The sequence below is a fragment of the Pogoniulus pusillus genome, chromosome 25 (assembly GCF_015220805.1).
Source record: "Pogoniulus pusillus isolate bPogPus1 chromosome 25, bPogPus1.pri, whole genome shotgun sequence".
Lineage (NCBI taxonomy): Eukaryota > Metazoa > Chordata > Aves > Piciformes > Lybiidae > Pogoniulus > Pogoniulus pusillus.
Genome location: NC_087288.1, coordinates 20,395,837 through 20,417,150, shown reverse-complemented (window position 1 = coordinate 20,417,150; position 21,314 = coordinate 20,395,837). Strand labels below are relative to the sequence as shown.

General features: G+C 52.2%; 1 protein-coding gene across 1 annotated transcript in view; it reads right to left on the bottom strand.

Moving 5' to 3' along the window:
• ITPKB (inositol-trisphosphate 3-kinase B) overlaps positions 1–17,176 on the bottom strand; it is a 103,878-nt gene extending 86,702 nt beyond the window's left edge. Inside the window, exons 1-2 of the mRNA XM_064164694.1 lie at positions 16,847–17,176; positions 14,319–15,408 (exon numbers count right to left, since the gene is read on the bottom strand). Coding sequence (XP_064020764.1) covers positions 14,319–15,245 — 927 coding nt within the window. The 5' untranslated portion in view covers positions 15,246–15,408; positions 16,847–17,176. The remainder of the gene's footprint in view (positions 1–14,318; positions 15,409–16,846) is intronic.
• Between the last annotated feature and the right edge of the window lie 4,138 nt (positions 17,177–21,314).

Genomic DNA, 21,314 nt, shown 5'->3' with positions numbered 1-21,314 from the left:
TTTGGCTTCATTCCAGAGGTCAAGGAAATGTTTGAACCTGTGGGTACTGACTCAGGCTCATCTCTAATTATATCCCAAGCTTGGTTTTTTAAACAGGGTCTGCAGCCCTCAGTGAAGGCCACTTTGCAGTTGTTATTTGAGTTCCTTGCCAATCTGTTGTTGGATTTTCCACTTGACATTATTAAGGGATTAAGTTGTTTGTCTCATCATCTTTTATCTGTCCTGTTGAGTTTCCTACAAACAGGCTTTAGGCAGACCAGAGAAGATAGAAGGGGGGGGGGGGGGGGGGGGGGGGGGGCGGGGGGGGCGGGGGCGGGGGGGGATAATCTAACCAACCCAACACTCTCAGAACACAATCATAGGTCAGGATTTGTCTGGTTTATTGTTTCAATTTATTACTTTAGATATGTAAACTTTGCAGACTGCTTTAATCTGGAATGTATTAAAGAAAGCATTAGGCATTACAACATGTCACTGGATTACATTGTCCTGATCCAGCTACAGCTGTGGAAGAAATATAGAAGAGGATATCCTGCCTGAGTTATACATTTTACACTTAGATCATCAATTGCCATAGAGAACAGAAAAACAAATGTAGCTGAGCCTGGAAAGAATGTTGCTAAAATTGGAGAAGCACTGAGTGTGAGTGGCCTAGGGGTGCAATAACTTTGCCTGTAGCTTCACAAAACCCACCCACGTAAAACACACCAAGAGAAGACTGCAGATTGGCCTCTCCAATCTCCAGCCTGCCAAAAAAAGCAAACTTAACTTTTCTTCCCCCCTCTTCCTACAGATGCACGCTTGAATGGCCCCTGCAGAGTACTAAATATATATTACCCATAATAGCAACCATAGTACATTTGGGCACGGTGCTAATTCTTCCCCAACTGTGCTGCACCTTGCTTGGAGTGGGAGGATGTCCCTGGATATCTAATGGGGCTTGCAGCTGCTGGCAAAGCAATTCCTAAGGTCAACCTGGTGAGAAGGAGGCTGTTGACCTCCTTCTCACCCCTTCCCTTTCTCAGTGTCGCAGTCTTCCCTCTTTTGAGGGGTACACTCAGGCTCCCTCAGCCATTGTATTGAAGTACACAGCTAACAAAAATGTTTTGAGTGTACTTAGCCCAATGGGGTAAAAGCTGTTCTGACGTCTTCCCAAACCCTCTGTCAAAGTGTGACTGCAATGGACGAGGCTCGGCAGTGAGCTGAAGGCCAGGCTTCACTCCTGCCCTCTTCCCAGGCAGCAGGGATCAGAGATTGTTTAGAGGGAAGCTGGGGAAAGAGAGAAAAGAGAGAGAGAAGAGAAGAGAGAGAGAAAGAAGAGAGAGAAAGACGAGAGAGAGGAGAGAAGAGAGAGAGAAAGAAGAGAGAGAAGACAGAGACGGAGAGAAAAGAGAGACAGAGAGAGAAGAGAAAGAAGAGAGAGGAGAGAAGAGAGAAAGAAGAGAGAGAGGAGAAAGGAGAGAAAGAAGAGAGAGAAGAGAGAGAAAGAAAGGAGAGAAGAGAGAGAAGAGAAAGAAGAGAAAGAAAAGAGAAAGAAGAGAGAGAAACAAGAGAGAAGTGAGAGGTGAGAGAAGACAGAGAGAAGAGAGACAAGAGAAAAGAGAGAGACAAGAGAGAAGAGAGACAAGAGAGAAGAGAGAGATGAAAGAGAGGAGAAAAGAAGAGAAAGAAGAGATTAGAGAGAGAGGAGAGAGAAAGGAAAGAGAGAAGAGAGAGAGAGGAGAGAGAAAGGAGAGAGAGAGAGGGAGAGAGAGAGAGGAGAGAGAAGAGAGAGGAGAGAGGAGATAGAGAAGAGAGAGGGAGAAGAGAGAGAAGAGAGAGAAGAAACACTGAAACCTAAACTGCACTTTCCAAAAGGGCACCCTGGAGATCTTCTTGTCCCCAGAGGCTCTGAAGCACTGTACCTACCAATGGGCAACCGTCCCCCGGGGACCGCGTCTCTGTCTCAGTTCAGTGTTGGATTTACCTCTAGATGTAACTGGATATATGCAGGGGAGAACAAGGCAAAAACAAACCAACAACACATCAAGGACCAAATCTGCAGCATGCTCCTGCTGGCTTCAGGGGAGCTACAACAGCTTTTATCAGCATTTTATCTGACCCTAACAAAAGCAGCAGAATTGTTTAGCAAAGGAAGAGGGTTCTTTGATTCTATCTTGCTGCAGACAAATTGCCCAAGCAAGGGCAAAGGGACAGGAAGCAAAGAGGGAGGAGGAGGTGATGCTGAAGGTAGGTGCTGCTGTTGTTCAGCCTTCTGCTAACTTCCACTCAGCACCACACTTCTGACAGCCCTTCTGCAGGTGCTGATGAGGGGAGAGGGCTGGCCCTGCTCACTAGCAAGACACTGTCTTGATTATTCCTGGTGTTGGTTTACTGGTCTTCATTCAGGCAAAACCCAAAGCATTCAGGCTGAGAGGAGTTTGTGACAGTGAAGCCTGCAGGTAGAGACCTCCCTCTGCTTCACGCAGTCCAAGAGTCCTACTTCGCAAAATCCCAAGTACGAGACTTAAAGACAAGGATGAAAACTCAGAAGCTATATATGAAACTCTAAGCAAAACTCACATTAACTCAGCAAGGTCCACAGGCAGAGAAATTGCAGGTTCCACCCCCTCTGCAAGTCAAATGTGTGAAGCAAAGAGTGAAGAGATAATCTGATACCGTCCTCTGACTCAAACTCACGTCCACTGGTGTGTCGCTCCAGAGCCCAAGTATGTCTTTCAGGCAGATGAGGGATTCTTCACTATCACTTAAAACCACAACAATGCTGAATGCTGATGCAGTTCCTGTTGTGTAGGGTTGATCAGATAGTACATTGTACTGCCTGCAAGAAGCTGTGAGAGCTAAGCACTTGTTCTTCTTTTACCCTCTGTGCCATCTATCTAAAAGCAACCTTGTGTTTTGGCCACCACTAAACCTCAGATCTGAAAGGAAGAACTTAATTCCTTCTACTAGGCTCTCTTTTTCCATGTTGATGATGAAAAAAACATTTTTTACTACATTCTGTGGCCAGCAGGAGTAGGGAAATGATCATGCTCCTGTACTCAGCACTGGTGAGGCTGCAGCTCAAATAAATACTGGGTTCAGCCTTGGGCCTCTCACTACAAGAAAGACATTGAGGTACTGGAGCATGTCGAGAGAAGGGCAGCAAAGCTGGTGAACAGGTCTGGTGAGAAGCAGCTGAGGCAACTGAGGTTGCTCAGTCTGAAGAAGAGGAGGCTGAGAGGAGACCTCATTGCTCTCTACAACTCCTTGATAGGAGGCTGGAGAGAGGTGGGGGTTGGTCTCTTCTCCCTAGTATCAGGCTACAGGAGGAGAGGAAATGGCCTGAACTTATGCCAAGGGAGGTTTAGTTTGGATATTGGGAAAAATTTCTTTCCTGCAAGTGTGAACAGGTTGCCATGGGAAGTAGTGGAGTTCCTGGAGGTGTTCAAGGACCATGTGGACATGGTTTAGTGGTCGTGGTGGTGGTAGGTCAGCAGTTGGACTCAATGGTCTTAGAGGTCTTTTGCAGCTGAAAGAATTCTATGAAAACTCACTTATTGCTTCTCTTCGGTCTGGAGAAGAGAAGGCTTGGAGGAAACCTTGTAGCAGCCTTCCAGTATCTGAAGGGGGCCTACAGGAATGCTGGGGAGGGACTATTGACAAGGTCTGGTAATGACAGGATGAGGAGTAGTGGGTTTAAACTGCAAGAGCTGGAGATGTAAACTGGATGTTAGGAAGAAGTTCTTTACAGTGAAGGTGGTGAGACACTGGCACAGGTTGCCCAGGGAGGCTGTGGCACCTTCCCAGAGGTGTTCAAGGCCAGGCTGGAGGAGCCCTTGAGTGATCTGTTCTAGTGGGAGGTGTCCCTGCCTATGGCAGGGGGTTGGAACTGGATGATCTTTGAGGTCCCTTCCAACTTAAACCATTCTATGATTCTGTGGCTAGAACACATGGTAACACTGGAATTAATCTCATGAGAGAGGAAAGGCTAATCTGGATCCTAGCAGTGTGCAGCAGCTCCAGACTCCAATGCTGTCTGTCTCTGAGAAACTCGGGTCAGACAACACTGGCACTCAGCTCACAGCTGACAACAGCAGAGAGGATCTCCACAGACACACAGCCACAACAGCGACTCTGTGATGGTGAACTCCCACCGTGCCTGGGAAACAAGAAGCTGCAACCTAGATCCTCCAAAAAGCCTCCAGCAGTTCTGAGTGCACTGCTGGCATGCACAGCCAGACTGAACTCCGCCGCTGGACACCGCTGTGAGCGCACCCACGCCGAGAGGCACTGCTGGGTCACCACCCCTGCTGCAGGGCAAACCACACATTTTGCTGCCTAAACACCAATTTAAAGGCCAGATTAGAGATACTTGCTTTTGAAGGTGGCAGACCTGTGTGGCTGGAGAGGCTTTCCTGAACTGCCAGCAGCCGTTGTGCAGGTTATGCATGACCTGGCCTTTTATGTGGATGGGTAAGAATGGCATTCCCACAAACTGGAGAGAAGGCATTCAGGAGTACTTCAGAAACAGATTCCTCTGTCCTAAGCACACTCCTGGGCCTGTCTTCAAGACTCCATCATAGCCAACAGAGAAGAAAGGTTCCTTAGGAGAAGACTTAGCCTGAATCCAATGAGGCCAAGCAAGGTGAATTCCACAGAGGGCCACTCCAAGTAACCCAGCCCACATTGCTTAGAAAGCCAGATCAGAGAAGAGGGATTAGGCTGCAAAGCTACTCAGGGATTGGACAATGCTAAGAGTGCAGAGTTCTGCACCTGGGGAGGAACAATACCAGGCATCAGTAGGGATTAGGGGTTGATCTGCTGGAAAGCAGTTCCATGGAGAAGAACCTCGAAGCCCTACTGGGCAATAAGTTGTTCACTACACAGCAAATTCTCTTTGTTGCCAAGAAAACCAATGGTATCCTGGGGTGCATGAAGAAAATCGTGGCCAGCATTTCAAGAGAGGTTCTCCTCTGCCTCTACTTTGGCCTGGTGAGATCACATCTGGAGTACTGTGTCCAGCTCCCCAGTTCAAGAGGGTCAGGGATATACTAAAGAGTGTCCAACAATGGACTACAAGGATGATTAAGGGACTAGAACTTCTGTCTGATGAAGAAAGGCTAAGAGCCTGGAGAAGAGAGAGCATCTTACTAATGTTTATAAATATCTGAAGGGTGGGCAGCAAGAAGGGACCAGGCTCTTTTCAGTGGTGTTCTGTGGCAGGACAAGGGGCAATGGACACAAAAGTGGAACACAGGAAGTTCCTCCCCAACATGGGGAAAAACTTCTCTTCTGTAAGGGTAATGGAGAATCATAGAATCAAGCAGGTTGGAAGAGACCTCCAAGCTCACCCAGTCCAACCTAGCACCCAGCCCTAGCCACCCAACCAGACCATGGCACTAAGTGCCTCAGCCAGGCTTTGCTTCAACACCTCCAGGGATGGTGACTCCACCACCTTCCTGGGCAGCCCATTCCAATGCCAATCACTCTCTCTGCCAACAACTTCCTCCTAACATCCAGCCTAGACCTGCCCTGATTGCACAACTTGAGACTGTGTCCCCTTGTTCTGTTGCTGCTTGCCTGGCATAAGAGCCCAACCCCACCTGGCTACAGCCTCCCTTCAGGTGGTTGCAGGCAGCAATGAGCTCTGCCCTGAGCCTCCTCTTCTGCAGGCTGCACACCCCCAGCTCCCTCAGCCTCTCCTCACAGGGCTGTGTTCCAGGCCCCTCACCAGCTTTGTTGGTCTTCTCTGGACACCTTCCAGCACCTCAACATCTCTCCTGAATTGAGGAGCCCAGAACTGGACACAGTACTCAAGGTGTGGCCTGAGCAGTGCTGAGCACAGGGCAGAAGAACCTCCCTTGTCCTGCTGCCCACACTGCTCCTGAGCCAGCCCAGGACGCCATTGGCTCTCTTGGCCACCTGGGCACTGCTGCCTCATCTTCAGCCTATTATCCACCAGTACCCCCAGGTCCCTTTCCTCCTGGCTGCTCTCAGCCACTGTCCCCAGCCTGTAGTGTTGCTTGGGATTGTTGTGGCCAAAGTGCAGCACCCTGCACTTGGCCTTGTTCAATCTCATCAGAACTGGATCATGCTGCCCAGACAGAGTGTGGGATCTCCTCCTCTGGAGACGTTAAAGACCTGTCTGGATGCACTCCTGTGTGAGCTGCCATAGGTGATCCTGCTTTGGCAGGTGGGTTGGACTCATGCCTTTTGGAGGTCCCTTCAAGCCCCTACCACTCTGTGATTCTATGACCGTTACCATTCAGTTTCCCCTTCATTAAATATTAACATCTTTCTTAGAAAGCTTGGCTGGGCTTCCTGGGAAGAAAGCAGGTCAAATCTGCCTACTGCTGCAAACAAAATAATGTCTGACAATTACAAGAGACTAATCTTAGCTGAAACAACATTTAACATCATACACAGATGCCATCATTCCTCTAGTGAGTTAGAACAGACTCATAGATGAAGAAAACAATTAGCTCAACACTGGCTCCCAGTCATCTTGTGGCATATGGGAGCTCAGTGCTCCACCAGTATTTTCTTCACGTGCAAATCTGTCCTAAGACATTAGAGCAAGAATATGGAAAGCATGAGGCAGGTCCTGACAACAATTTGATTGCTTTTTGTCACTGCAAGGTTTTAAAAAGGTAGCCCAAATAGTTACATTTCCACTGATCTGGGAACTTCAACCTGTGGACATTCAGCTGAAGAATTCAAGCAGCCAAGCTCCTGGCATCCTGTGCTTCCCATCAGAAGGGGAAGAAACTTTGCTCTTTCCAGAGCTGAGGACTCTGAGGATTATAGAATCACACAATGGTAGGGGTTGGAAGGGACTCTGGAGAACATTGAGTCCAACTTCCCTGACAAAGTAGGATCACCTAGGTAAGGTCATGTAGGAACACACCCAGATTGGTCTTGAGAGTCTCCAGAGGATGCTCCACAACCTCTCTGGGCATCATCGCTCTCAAGGGTGAAGGGCTTAATGTTCCTCCTCTACCTCAAAAATGCTCTGGGCTTTCCCCCCCTTTTTATGAATGCTTTCAGTACTAATTTTTTTGAGAAACAAAATATGCAAGAAAGAGAGCAGCTGTGCTATCAACTAAGCCTCTCTGTGAAAAAGATCTGCTATGTGCCATGCAATTCCTGTGCTGTCACTCATGGGGAATGTGAGCTGAGAAGAAGCCTTTCCCAACAAGCTGAAAAGCACTGATGAAAGTGGACTTGAAATAGCACCACTTGTCTCTCAGAGGCTTGTGGCAGCATCTTCACTTAGCCTCCGTGGGTGGCAGCCCATAAAAAAGCTGCTTGTTCCCTGAGAAGGCCACATGAGTAGGTAGAAGATAAGCTACCAAATAGAGAGTGGTGCTTTCTGAACTCCCCAGAGCACAGTCTCCATCTACAAAGAGTCAGAAGTTCTGCCCAGCCTGCTGGGCATCAGAGAGTCCTGTCCTTGTGCCAGCAAACAAAACACACTGTGCTGCCAGGTCTGCTGAGCGTAGTGCTCTGAGCATGGAAACACACAGAATCACAAAATTGTAGGGGTTAGAAGGGACCTGTGGAGATCATCTAGTCCTGCCAGAGCAGGTTCACCTAGAGCAGGCTGCACAAGACAGTGTCCAGGAGGGGTTTTGAATGACTCCAAAGATGGAGGCTCCACCACCTGTCTGTGCAGCCTGTTCCAGTGCTCTACCACCTTCAAAACAAAAGAAGTTCCCTTCTCCTGTTTAGATGGAACTTCACATGTTCAATGTTCAACACAGAGGTGTCCACCTCAGTATCCTCTTCCCACAGCGGGACTAGAGCAGATCCATCATTTTCTTGGAGGGGCTTACTCGATAGCACAGCTGCTCTCTCTCTTGCATATTCTCTTCATCAAACAATTCTGTACTGAAAACATTCAGAAACGGTGGGGAAAGCCAGAAGCATTTTCAAGGTAGAAGAAGACCAAACATTAAGCCCATCACCCTTGGGAGGGATGATGCCCAGAGAGGTTGTGGAGTCTCCTCTGGAGACTTTCAAGACCATCTGGATGCAGCTTACTTGGTGTGCTAAGCGCCTTCCCTGGGCAGCGATCCACATTACTAGAGTAACAGTTCCCCTTCGGAGCAAACAGTCAGGGCTCTCATATTCTAGACACCATGTTGGAACTATTTTGGTGGTGGTACCTCTCACAAGCTCATAAACTTGGGAGCTTTTAAGAGGAGCAGAGTGGGAAGAACACCTTCAGCTGAAAGACACACATCCGCGGGGCTTGCGCGCAGCGCCGTAGCCCTGCACTCATGGTTTCTGTTAGGCAGAGACTTCCTGATCACGGCGACAGCAAGGAAAGGGAATGAAAGCATGTTTCATTTGATGGATTTTTAGAGGAACAAATCAGGAGAGCTGCTGTCAGCTCACGCCTTGCAAAATCTCAGTGGGAAATAAGCAAGGGTCCCACAGGCCCCTGGCTGACACTGACCACATCTAAACTTGGCGGCGTGCAGCAATCAGTCGCCGCCAGCGCAAGTCAAACAAATCAATCTTCCCAACGGCCTGTCGGCAGCAGTGCCTTCAGCTTGCTTTTTTCCCCAAGAAAGCTCTTGCCATTCTGCACAGGCTGAGGGAAGCCTCTCATTCTGAGCAAGCTGCTCTGCACGTTGCAAAGAGCAGGGGTTTCACAACACACCCAGGGGCGCCTGATGATTGCTCTTCTGCCATACGTCCCCATGCGTCCACAGCAGCTGAGGGAAGCCAGGAAGAGGAACACTGCAGTACCTGACATGGCTTTTCCAGCAGAGTGACTTTTACCCCCTCCATATGTCATTTGTCTACAGCAAACACTTGCAGAGTTTCTGCCTTTTCACCCACTCATCTATTGCTCTGTCTGTGGTTCCAAGGAATGGACAAATGCTGGGATTTAGGGCAGAAGGTTGCATTATTGTTTGAGATTCCATCTAAAAGCTAGCCCATGTCAACTTGGCAACTAAGTGTGACTAAGGTATGGAGAATTTTTCTTCTCTAATATGTAAAGGCTCTGTCTAAACAGACAGCCTTTAGTTGCAGTTGAATTTGTCCAGGTATTATGGTTTTTAGATCATTAGAACTGCCTTTGAACTGACAGCTTTTAAATGCCCCACCGCAATAACCAGATCTGGAATATCTTTTGCTTAAGGGGCACAGATGGCTTCCAAGACTTGGGTCCAAGCAACCTGCTGCTGAGTACACCTGGGGAAATCAGCTCTCCCTTGGGAAGAGCAAACCATGGGGCCACGGGGATGCACAGAGGGCTGGAGCAGCTCTGCTGTGAGCACAGACTGAAAGAGTTGGGGGTCTGCAGGCTGGAGCAGAGGAGGCTCCCAGGTGACCTTCTTGTGGCCTTCCAGCATCTGAAGGGGGCTACAAAAAAGCTGGGGAGGGACTTTTTAGGATATGAGGGAGTGACAGGACTGAGGGGAATGGAGCAAAGCTGGAGGTGGGGAGAGTGAGGCTGAAGGTGAGGAGGAAGTTGTTGAGCAGGAGAGTGGTGAGAGGCTGGAATGGGTTGCCCAGAAAGGTGGTTGAGGCCCCAATCCCTGGAGGTGTTTGAGGCCAGGTTGGATGAGGCTCTGGCCAGTCTGCTCTAGGGTAGGGTGTCCCTGGGCATGGCAGGGGGGGTTGGAACTGGCTGCTCCTTGTGGTCCCTTCCAACCCTGCCTGATTCTATGATTCTAAACAGGAACCCAGAAACAGCAAACCTCACAGACTCCTATCTTCCCAGAGAAGTCAGAGGGAGTCACAGCTACAAGAGGGCCAATTCTGGGTATGAACTCCAGCTTAGGAGTCAGGTCACAATCATGGAGTTACAGAATTGTTTTGGTTGGAAGAGATCTCTAAGACCATCAAGTCCAACCTTCAAACTAAGACCATCATGGCCATTAAACCATGTCCCAGAGTGCCATGTCCATATGTTTTCTTGAGCACCTCAGGCATAGTGACTCCACCACCTCCCTGGGCAACCTGTTCCAATGCCTGACACTCTTGCAAGAAAGAAATCTACTATCCAACCTAAAACCTCCCCTGGCACAATTTTGGGCCATTTCCTCTTGTTCAATCACCTGATACAAGACAGAAGAAATTGACCCCCCTACTTCATTACAGTGTCAGGCTACTTAGACCACTTGGAGTGTGAGACAGAGAGCACCTTCTCACTCCCCTACATATGACAGTAAACGGCCTCAAGTTGCACCAGGGGAGGTTTAGGTTGAATATTTGAAGAAACTTTTTCACTGAAAGGGTTCTCAAGCACTGGAATAGGCTCCCCAGGGAGGTGGTTGGATTCCCATCCTTGGAGCTATGTAAAACATGCAGAGATGTGGTGCTGAGGGACATGGTTTAGCACCACACTTGGTACAGTTAGACAATGGTTGGACTCAGTGATCTTTAAAGTCTTTTCCAACTGCAATGACTATAATTCTGTGATGCCACCCAACCCAACCACCTCTCAGCCCGAGACATGCCATGATGGAGACTGGTGCCCTTCAGCTGTGCTGCCACTTTGTTCCCTTGGCTTGGGCAGAGGGTGGTCAGAGGCACCTGCTCCTTCCCCAAACTGCCCATGCCACTGGCAGTCAGGATGTGCAGCGAGTGCTGTCTTGTGGCATTGCCAAACCACAGTGTCCCCATCCCAGCATGCTGCCTGGACAGCCTGTGTCCCTCCCACACAGTCTAAGAAGTGTGATTGCTTAAGTGCCTTTGAAACCTGGCAAGCATCAACAAACAAGTGTGGGGTTTCTCCAGCAGCAGCCCACAGCCCAGGCAAAGCCACAGCTGCAAAAGCCCTTACAAGGAGGTTTAGTCAGACCTTAAGCGGGCTTGCAATTAGACAACAGCAGAGTATCCAACGGCTCTCACTGTCACTACATTTCAGAAGTTGGTTACAGTCACAGCAGGGTCAGTGTCCCCCAGCCACAGCCCACCAGGCACCACAGCGCTCCACGGACAAGCAAGGCACTAAGCAAACGGCTTCGACAAAGCGGAGCTGCTCCAGGCCACAGCGTCCACAACTGCCCACACTCCCTCTTTCCCTTCAGGAGGCAGCATCATTTGCTTACAGGCCAATCTGCAGGCCTGGCCACAGTCGAAGTCTCTTACTTGAAGTACAAATGGAGGATGAGTGTGTGCCAGCCAAAGGGATCTGCACGCTCTCTGGGGGCACCACAAGGAGCTGCAAGGGACACCGGACATCCCTAACAGATTTGCTATGCCAGACAGCCTGCAGAAAGGAAGGACAGAAGCAAGCCTGCTGTTCACCAGATCTGTAAACAAGCTATGTGAGATGCAGACCACATCTCCAGCAAGAACTGCTTCCCTGTCAGTAACCACTGCCTTCCCTCCAGGTACAAAAGCTGTCCCGTGCCAGCAGTGCCCAGTGCAGACAGGCAGGATTCTCTGCCTGCTCAACGTTCATCTGCTCAACCCAGAGGCATTATCATGGAATCACAGAGCTGTTTAGTTTTGAAAACACCTCTAAGATCATTAAGTCCAACAATCAACCTAAGGCTACCATGGCCATTAAAGCATGTCACACACTGCTGTGTCATAGTCATAGAATCACAGATTGATAGAACAGTTTGGGTTGGAAGGGATTTATAATTATCATCTGGTTCAAACACATCTGCCATGTGCAGCGACACAGACCAAGTTACTCAAGGCTCTGTCCAACCTGGCCTTGAACACCTCCAAGAAGGGGGCATGCACAACCTCCCTGGGAATCTGTTCCAGTGTCTCACCACCCTCACTGTAAATAATTTCTTCCTAATATCCAGCCCAAATCTACCCTCCTCCACTTTAAATCCATTCCCCCTTGTCTTATCACTAAATGGCCACACATTTCTTGAACACACCCAGGCATGGTGACCCTACCACTTCCCTAGGCAACCTATTCCAATGCCTGACCACTCTTGCAGGAAAGAAATTTTACCTGATCTCCAACCCAAACCTCCGTGGCACAACTTCAGGCCATTTCCTCTCATTCCACCCCCTGATACCAGGGAGAAGAGACCAACCCCCACCTCACTCCAACCTGCTTTCAGGCACTTGTAGAGCGCAATGAGGTCTCCTCTCAGCCTCTTCTTCAGACTAAGCAATGATGCTGGTTTCTGTCAGCTGAGGTCTCCCAGGACATATCTTGAGGGAGAAGCACGAGTTGTGGAGAGAGCTTCTCACACATTGTCCCTCGTTACACAACTCATTTCCAGACCATGTGCCTCATTAAAAGGAAACAGTGAGTTTGTGAGAACAAATCAGTGTGCAACCTGAGGCCGCTTCAGTAGCTGCCTTCTGCTCTCATTATGGATTTAAAAGGCATTGCCAACCAGCACACCAGTTGGGTGTTACTTCCATGAATCAGCTTTGAGTTACTGGGCATTAGCACACCATCCTGCTGAGAAGTTGACTATGACCTGCCAAAGCCAGTGATCAGCCCTGCATGGGACCTGTGGAGCCCAGTGGAAAGTACCATTGTAAATTAGCCCTGCTGAGACGACGCCAGTACTGAAACACAAAATCAAGTCCATCTCCTCAGGCTGCCCAACACATTTTGGACCAGATTTTCAACTTCCTTAGTTTGGAGTAACCCCACTGGGCCCAGAAAAGTTCCTCTGATCTTAGACCTGATCTGAACTTGCTCTCATGCAGGCCTTTTGGCAATACTAATGAGCCTTGCCTGTTCACTACTAAGCCACCAGCCTGGCTGAGCTTGCCGGAGGCCACAGAAAGCTGTGCAGAGTCAGCTGCAGGCTCCAGGAAGCTTTCCACAAGAGCATCGGGCACGATTGTGCCAATCAGCAAACTGTTTTCAACAGCAAAATCAGCAGGATCTGGCACTAGGAACAGTCATTAGTGTGGAGAATAGAGCAGAGATTACTGCAGCTCACGCACACAAACCCAGCAGAATTCAATCAGCAGAGGGACTGCAGCAGCTCCCAAAGGGAGCAAGCTGATTCATCAGCTGAGAGCCCCCAAACACAAAGCTGTCTGCGAACATGATGAGCCACGGACTCAGCTTCATTAACTGTGCTTTTCCTCAACTGCTTCTCCATTCTGAGCAGGACTGAGCCCAAGTTCTTCTGACAGCACAACACAAGTAGAAAAGCAAAGATATTCATTTCTGCCTGTTGAGCGTTCTACAAACCCCTGCCTGTCAGCTCTTCAGGAGTTTGATGTCTCCACTTTACTCAGCCACTTCCCAGTGCTGGTCTTCCTCGTGTCATTGAGCTTAGCAAGAGTTTCTCTAACCTGTGCCTAGGTAAAGTTAAATGCAGTGAACCACATCACTCCAAGCCTTCATCAAACTCCTTAAAATTAAGGTGTCACTGGGCTCCCCTGCCTTGTTCAGAGTTTTTCAGTGCAAGGCTCCAGTGCTGAGCTCAAATCAATGTAAGGCCTCACATCTGGCTGACGGGAGAGCCCACGTGCTGGTTGGGAGAACCTCGGGATGCACAGCCTGCCCTGGGGCGCAGCGGCTCAGAGCCCTGCGGCTGAGCGCTGTGACGGCTGACAGCAAAGCACACTCCTGTACGGGGCGTTCAGGCGTGGCACAAACTCTCCATGCGACGCACAGAGCCCCACAAGTGCCTGCCTTTGGAGAGCACCTCGGAGCCCTCCTCTCTGAGGACACCTTTCTGCCCTAAGGCTAACACAACCCTCACCCTTTTTCTCATCTGAAGCATCCCAACCAGCCCCACAACTATGAAAGATCCAGAAATGAATGAACTTCTTACTCTTAAGTGTTAAGATACCTCACATGCAAAAGAAAGGTTCATGCAAAAGGGGAATTACCAGAAATTCTAGAGATTTCTGCTTCCATGTCAGAGGCCTACAGAGGCTACAGGGAAAGGCGTCAGTATGAATTTTAACAGCTGGCCCACAGCTCCACAGTTTCAACGCCAAGGAAGTAATAAATTATGCCTTAGGCTCATGGAAATCACAGGAAACCTCCAGCACCCCAGAAAGCTATGCTGAGGGAAAGCTGAGGCTCTTAATCATACGTCAGCAGAAGCCTGCAGTCCATGGATGCATGTCAAGCATGTGGCTTGCAGGGCCAGGGAAGCTCTGCAAGGACCATGCACAGTGGGATGGGGACCACGCACAGTGGGATGGGTACCACTGCCCTCTCCTGCTAACAGGGGTTTTCAGATTAGGAACGGGGGTCAGCTTTTCATGTGAGGCAAAGCAAGCACCACCGAGTAAGTGGAAAGTTCCTCGGCAGACCTGCGATGTGACAGACGTCTCTCTGCCCTCCCACTGCAGCTGTGCCTTGGAGCAGGGACGCTGCCAGCCTTGCCCCACCTCCCCAAGGCCGGTGCAAGACTCACCACTCGGGGCTTCTGCTGGTCCAGGGTCTGCAGGAAGGCTGGCGCCTGGTCCAAGGTGCGCTCGGGGTCGCTGGAGATGTCCTCCTCGGACTCCTCCCAGGATGAGGAGAAGCCAGTGGAGGAGGCTGAGGACGATGACAGCTTCCGGACGGGCAGGCTGCCGGGGGGCACGGCGCCCGCCTCCTCCTCCGGGCCCCCCAGGTCCGTGACAATAACGGCAGGGATGCTCCCACCAATGGCTGGGTGCTGCCTCTCAAGTTCTGTGGGGGCCACCATCACCTCACCTCGCTGTGGCGCAGGCTCCGACGGCTCCTGGTGAGTGCTGTCCTGCACAGCCCCCACAGCGGGAACCACCTTCACCACTGGCCTCCTCGACAGGTCTTCAGTGTCGGGACAGATCTGCACTCCACCAGCACTGGGGGCCTCACTCTCCCTGCGGGCTTGCGGCTGGAGTCCGGTTTCAAGCGCCACCGCCTGCACTGTGGGGCTGGCGGGCCGGGGCCGGGCCGGCCGGGGGCTCCGTGGCGGCTGGGCAGTAGAGCTGTGCGCCTGGATGTGTGCCTCGAAGAGCCCCACTTTCTGGTTCACCTGGACGTTGTGCAGCTCCCGCTGAAGCTGCCGCGCTGCGGCGGGTCCCGGCTGCCCCTCTTCGCCGCGGCTGCCTCGCCGCCCCCCAGGGCTGCCTGGCTGCCGCGGGGGCTGCTCCAGCGGCGGGAGGAGGGCAGCGGGGCCGCGGCGCGGGGCGCGGGGCGGCGCGGGGGCCGAGCTGAGGCTGAGGACGGGCAGCGAGCGGCAGCTGCCCGCGGTCTCCGGGCCCCTGGGCAGCGCTTGTCTGGGGGGAGGCGGCGTCTTGCTCCCACCGCTTGTCACCTCACTGTTGCTATTCATCATCACCAAGCTATTGACCGCATAGCAGTACACGGCCATAGTAGTCAGCCGGGGCGCACAGGGGGGCCGCTGCCGCTGCCACCTCGGCACTCAGGCTCTGCGGGGCTGCCGAGGGTCTCTCCACACCAGGACCAGCAGCATCGCTGGGAGGCAGAAGGGGAGCAGAGCTGGCCCTGGCCCACGGCTCCATATAATGGGATAGCTGGAGAAAGAGAAAGGGAGAGAGAGAAAAGCGGTGAGAGTAGCTCTGCGCCCTCGCCCCCAGCTCGCCCTCCAGCTGTGCACACAGCTGGCTTGTCTCTTCCTTTCCTATGTGCTCTTCCCAGTCCCTGCACACAACTGCATGCATCCCCAGTGTGCCACTCCTGGGGGCATGAGCTAGCCTGGTTGTCAGAAGGGTCTGAACCAAGAGGAAATCAGACTGGGGGCTGTTTCTCTTCTTTCCTGCCTTATCTCCCCTCTCCAGGTGGCCTGTCTATGCGGCTGCAGCAGTGGTGTCCTAGAGGACACACAGCCACCGCTCCCACAACAGAGTTTGGGTGCATGAGCTGAAAGTTGGCAGCTTTCAAGTTTTGGCCCCAAAAGCTGATATTTTTTGAAGGATGGCAAAAAACTCCAAACAGCTCAAATTCACCACCTTCTACCTTATCAACTATGATCAAGATCAAATCTTGATGTGTTCAATGACAGAACAGAAGGCATCCTGCTTGCACATTTTTGTCTGGCATGAGACCACATCTGCTAACTCACCAAACGCAACAACTGTGCTCTGCACATCTTCACGCGTGCCCTGCCTCTCCTGTGCACGCCTGCCTGCTGGGGCACCCACCGCGGCAACCACCTCCGAGTCACAGCCCAGATCCCGCAGAGAGGCATGGTGTTCCCTGCCCTGCCGTCTGTGTGCGTGAGGGGCACTCTGCTTTCGGAGGCGCCTCCCTGTGCCCTGCACGTCAGTGTGCCTTCCTTCGTGCCTGATTGTCCTGTGCCATCGGAGGTGCAAACCTCATCCTACGCTGGAGCACAGGAACGCATGAGCTAGAGCTGCGCAAACACATTGCCTACACGAGTGTGCAGGTCTGTTTACACACATGCACGCCAGCTCTGGATGTGGGGGTGCATGTCCTCAGAACTTCGGAACAACCTGCGTGCCCCTGTGCATCCCCCTGTGACGCTCCTGGCAGGTGGATACCCACACCTCTAAGCACAGTCCCCAGTGACCACGGAACCGAAAGGCTCTCCATTCCTTCAGGTGCTTCCTGGGAGTCGGCGTGAGGCTTAGCTGAGCCCAAACATCTCCTGCTTTGTAAGGACCCCCAGCACTGCAGCACTCCCCGTGCTCTGTCGCGAACGTTGGTGCCAGACAGATTTTGGGTACTGGACAGGCTGCTTGGGGCCAGTGCTGGGTGTGGGACAGGTTGCTCGGGGCCAGCGCTGGGTGTGCAACAGACAGCTTGGGGTCAGACTTTAGGTGAAGCATAAGCTGTCTGGGGCAGCGCCGGGTGCGGGACAGCCCGCTCAGTCCCGGGCTGCAGCCGGCCCTTGCCCCCGCACACCTCGCCCCTTCCTGCCCCGCTCGGGGGGCGAGTACCCCGACAGAAGACTCGGCCGCTTCTCCACCACCACCCCCTTCCGCCGCTTACCTGGCAGCAGGATCGGTGCCCACCTTCAGTGCCTGGCACCTGGCAGCACCCGCCGGCGCCGGCGACCACAGGGCGCAGCAGGAACCATCTCCGCGGGCGCGGAGCACGGCCGGGAGTCCCGCTCTCTCCCAAGCGGATTACTGAGCGGCTTTTCCTCGCCCCGCGGGGGTGGATGGGGGTGGGGGGAGGGAAGGGGATGCAGGGCTCTCCCCGCCTCCGCGCTTCGGGCGGCGGAGGTTGCGCGGGAAGCTCCGCACTCCGGCCCCGGCACCCGCTCCCCGTGCGGCTGGAAGGGCGGAGAGGGGAGGAGGAGGACGAGAGGGAGAGGAGCGGCGAGAAGGAGGAGGAGGAGGAGGAGGAGAGCGGAGGGAGGGGGTAGGAGAGCAGGAAGGAAGTTGTGAGCCTGTCTGGGGTTGAACTCAGCGGAACAAGTTTCTTTTTTTTTTTTTTTTTTTTTTCTTTAGTTTCTTTTTTTTTAGCTGCTCGGCTGGAGGGAAACAGCGAAAAAAAAAGTTTCCATTGTTAACTAAGTAAAAAGAAAAGAAGAAGAAAAAAAACAACAAACCAAACAAAACCAGCCCCACACTACCGCCGCGGTTTGGCCGCCGTGGGTCAGAGCCACACGAAACCATTTTCCACCCGAGGTCCCGTCGGGCGGTGTAGAGCTCCGGTACAACCCGGGGCTAGGGGGACGGGGACAGCCTCTGGCTTTATCACCGCTCCACAGCCACCCCTGTGCCTGCCGGCATTGGTGTTCTACCCCTGAGGTCTAAGCGAAGGTCATGTCTGCAGCCCTGGGGCCGCGGAGCTAAAAGCCGTTCACGTCCCCGCGCGATTGGCTCCGAGGCGGGGACAAGTCCAGCCACGCAGGGGTGGTGCCTGGGGGGCCGTGGTAAAGTACGGTTAATAGCTGGGCTTGGTGATCTTGAAAGTCCTTTTCCAACCTAAATGACTCTGTTTTGATGATTTCAGGTGGCACCCACGCATCAGTCCTTCACAGCCAGGCCCCTGCCGGTGCAAACCCCTCCTCGTGGGCTGGGCAGCTTTGGGTGAGCACATCCCATGGAGGAGACGGTGATCCCCAAGTGCGCAGACGCCAGATGCAGGTGGCATCACGCCGGCTCGATGTATCGTTGATCAGGGTTTAGGCAGAGCTATGACATGTGCGGGACATTGTCCCTTTTGATTCCAGGTAGGCCACAGACGGCACTTTCTCAGCTCCTGCAGCCCCTGGGCACGGGTCCCACTTGGCAGAGGCAGCAGGCTTTTGGCTGCAATACAGCATCAAGATAACTCATTGGAAATAGTTGTCTGTATGTCAGCACTTCAGGAGAGCAGGCTCTGTGATTTGCTCCAGAGTAGTCCTCAAGGTCAAACCCAGGTGGCAGGTTTGGGGTTGGTCTGAACTGGTGGGGGGAAAAAAAAAGAAAAGGAAGGGAAAGGGGAAAAAAAGAAGACAGCAATTTGTCTCTGCTCGGAATTTCCCCTAGAGAGGGGAATTGATGTCACAGAGGATCAGCTTTTAGTAATTAAGGCATAACCTTTAGAGGGTAAACAGGGGCAGGGGAAGGTCCCCAGAAGAGCAGAAAGTGTGGATTGTATTCTGTGATTCTGTGATTGCCAATCCCACAAGCAGACAGACAGAGACATCCAAACTGAGCTTATGTTTGTTTTTCCAGCCAGAGAAATGCTATTTTGAATTCAGTGCAGGAAAAGAGATTTTTTAGACTCTTTCCACGCCAGCCCATTTCCTCAGAGCCTGTGCTCGGTCAGGAGCTGGTCCTTCATGAAATAATGTGATCAATCTTTCTCAGAGAAGCCACCCTGTGGAGTAGAATGGCACTATTCATGGGCATAAGCTTCCCCTGCGTGCAAAAATCAGCAGGCTCTGGTCATCTGTTGTGGCCACTCCCTCCTGTCTACATACACAGATCACCAAGTAGGAACTTTGGGAACAAATCATAAATCCAGGAACACAGGCAGATAAGCAGGTACCTTTGGGGTTAAAAACAGCCACCCTGTGCTAACAGCACCTGCATGATCTGGAGCACATCCCCTGTGGGGACAGGCTGTGAGAGCTGGGGCTGGCCAAGCCTGGAGAAGGGTATCTTTGGGGTTAAGCAGGTATCTTTGTGGTTAAAGACAGCCACCCTGTGCTAACAGCACCTGCATGATCTGGAGCACCACCCGTGTGGGGACAGGCTGTAGGAGTTGGGGCTGTCCAAGCCAGGAGGAGGGTAGGCTCCAGGAAACTCTTAGAGTGGCCTTCTAGCACCTGAAAGGGACCTGCACGAAAGCTGAAGGGGGCCTACAAGAAAGAGGGGCTTTCTACAAAGCCTTGTGACACTAGGACATGGGCCAATGGTTTTAAACTGGAGGAGGCCAGATTTAGGAAGTTCTTTACCATGAGGGTGATAGAACACTGGAAGAGGCTGCCCAGGGAGGTGGTGGAAGTCCCATTCAAGGTGACTGATGAGGCTCTGAGCAGCCTGATCTAGTCAGGGATGTCTCTGCTCCTTGCAGGGGAGTTGGACTGGATGAGCATTAAAGGACCCTTCCAACCCAGTGCATTCTGTGGCCAGTTCTTTGCACTTGCAAGCCATACTGCACACCTGTGTGGGGGTGTCCTCACGGTTCTCTGGGGTTGGTTAAGAGTATTTGTGCCAGCATAGCCACACTGGGCATTCAGAGCCCTTTCTAAGGTCCCACAAGTTCAAGCATCATCAGATACTGTGGCAGGGGAGGCTCAGCTTGGATATTAGGAAAAATTTATTTACTGAAAGAGCATTGAGAAGTCAGAATAGGCTGCTTAGGGGAGGTGGTGGTGCTGTCCCTGGAGATCACAGCTCACAGGATGTTAGGGGTTGGAAGGGACCCAAGGAGATCATCGAGTCCAACCCCTCTGCCAGAGCAGGACAATCCTATCTAACACAGGTCACACAGGAACACATCCAGACAGGCCTGGAAAGGCTCCACACAAGGAGACTCCACAACCTCTCTGGGCAGCCTGTGCCAGGGCTCTGGGACCCTTACAGTAAAGAAGTTCCCCCTTGTGTTGAGGCAGAACCTCCTGTGCTGCAGCTTACACCCATTGCTGCTTGTCCTGTCCCAGGGAGCAGTGAGCAGAGCCTGTCCCCCCCTCCTGGCAGCCTTCAGGTACTTAGGAACATTGATCCAATCCCCTCTCAGTCTTCTCTTCTCCAGACTGAGCAGCCCCAGGGCCCTCAGCCTCTCCTCATCAGCCATGCCCTCCTGTCCCCTCATCATCCTCCTAGCCCTTCTCTGGACCCTCTCCAGCAGATCCCTGTCCCTCTTCAACAGGGGAGCCCAAAACTGAACACAGAATTCAAGATGAGGTCTCAGTAGGGCCCTGGCTGAGAGTAGAGGTGGAGGAGAACCTCCCTTGCTCTGCTGGACACACTCCTGCTAATACACCCCAGGATGCCATTGGCCTTCTTGGCCACAGGGGCACATTGCTGTGCCATGGGGAACTGTTAGCCACCAGCACCCCCAGGTCCCTCTCCACAGGGCTTCTCTCCAGCAGTCACCTCCCAGCCTGGACTGCTGCAGTTTGTTATTCCTCCCCAGGTGCAGGACTCTTGTCCTTGCTGAACCTCATCTGGTTCCCCTGTGCCCACCTCTGTCTGCCCAGGGCTCTCTGAGTGGCAGCACAGCCTGCAGCTGTCTCAGCCAAGCCTCCCAGCTTGGTGTCAGCAGCAAACCTGCTAAGCAGACTCAGTCTCTCTTTCTGTGCCCTCATCAATGGCATTGATGAAGATGTTGATCAGGACTGGCCCAGCACTGGTCCCTGGGGAACACCACTGGTCACAGCTCTCCAGCTGGACCTGGCACCATTGATCCCCACCCTCTGAACTCTCTCTTGCAACCAGTTCCTAACCCAGCTCCCTGTCCGCTCTTCCATTCAAGATGTGGTGCTTGAAGGTACAGTTTAGTGGTCATGGTAGCTGGGTTATATTTGGGCTTGTTGACCTTAAAGGTCTTTTCCAACCTTAATGGCTGCATGATTCTCTATTCCTTCTGTCAGAACAGGAGAAAGGAGTGCTGGGTTCATTGTGAAACAAAACTCCCTGGGGGAGACCTGCCCTTAAAACACAGCAGCGCTTGTGTTGTGTCACAGAAATGTGCCCGGGGAGGTGGTGGAGTTGCCATCCCTGGAGGTGTTGAAGCCAAGCCTGGCTGAGGCACTTAGTGCCATGGTCTGGTTGACTGGCTAGGGCTGGGTGCTAGGTTGGACTGGCTGAGCTTGGAGGTCTCTTCCAAGCTGGTTGATTCCATGATTCTATGTGACACACAGGGCTAGTACATACAACAAGTTGCTCTTCGTGAAGGATGCAGCTCATGAAAGTGGAAAGACACACAACAAGGAAAATGTCTAGGGATAGGTCTTTGGCTTTTCAGAAGTTATAGGAGGGAAATAATTGTTTCCAGCCTGGAGCCAGGCAGCAGG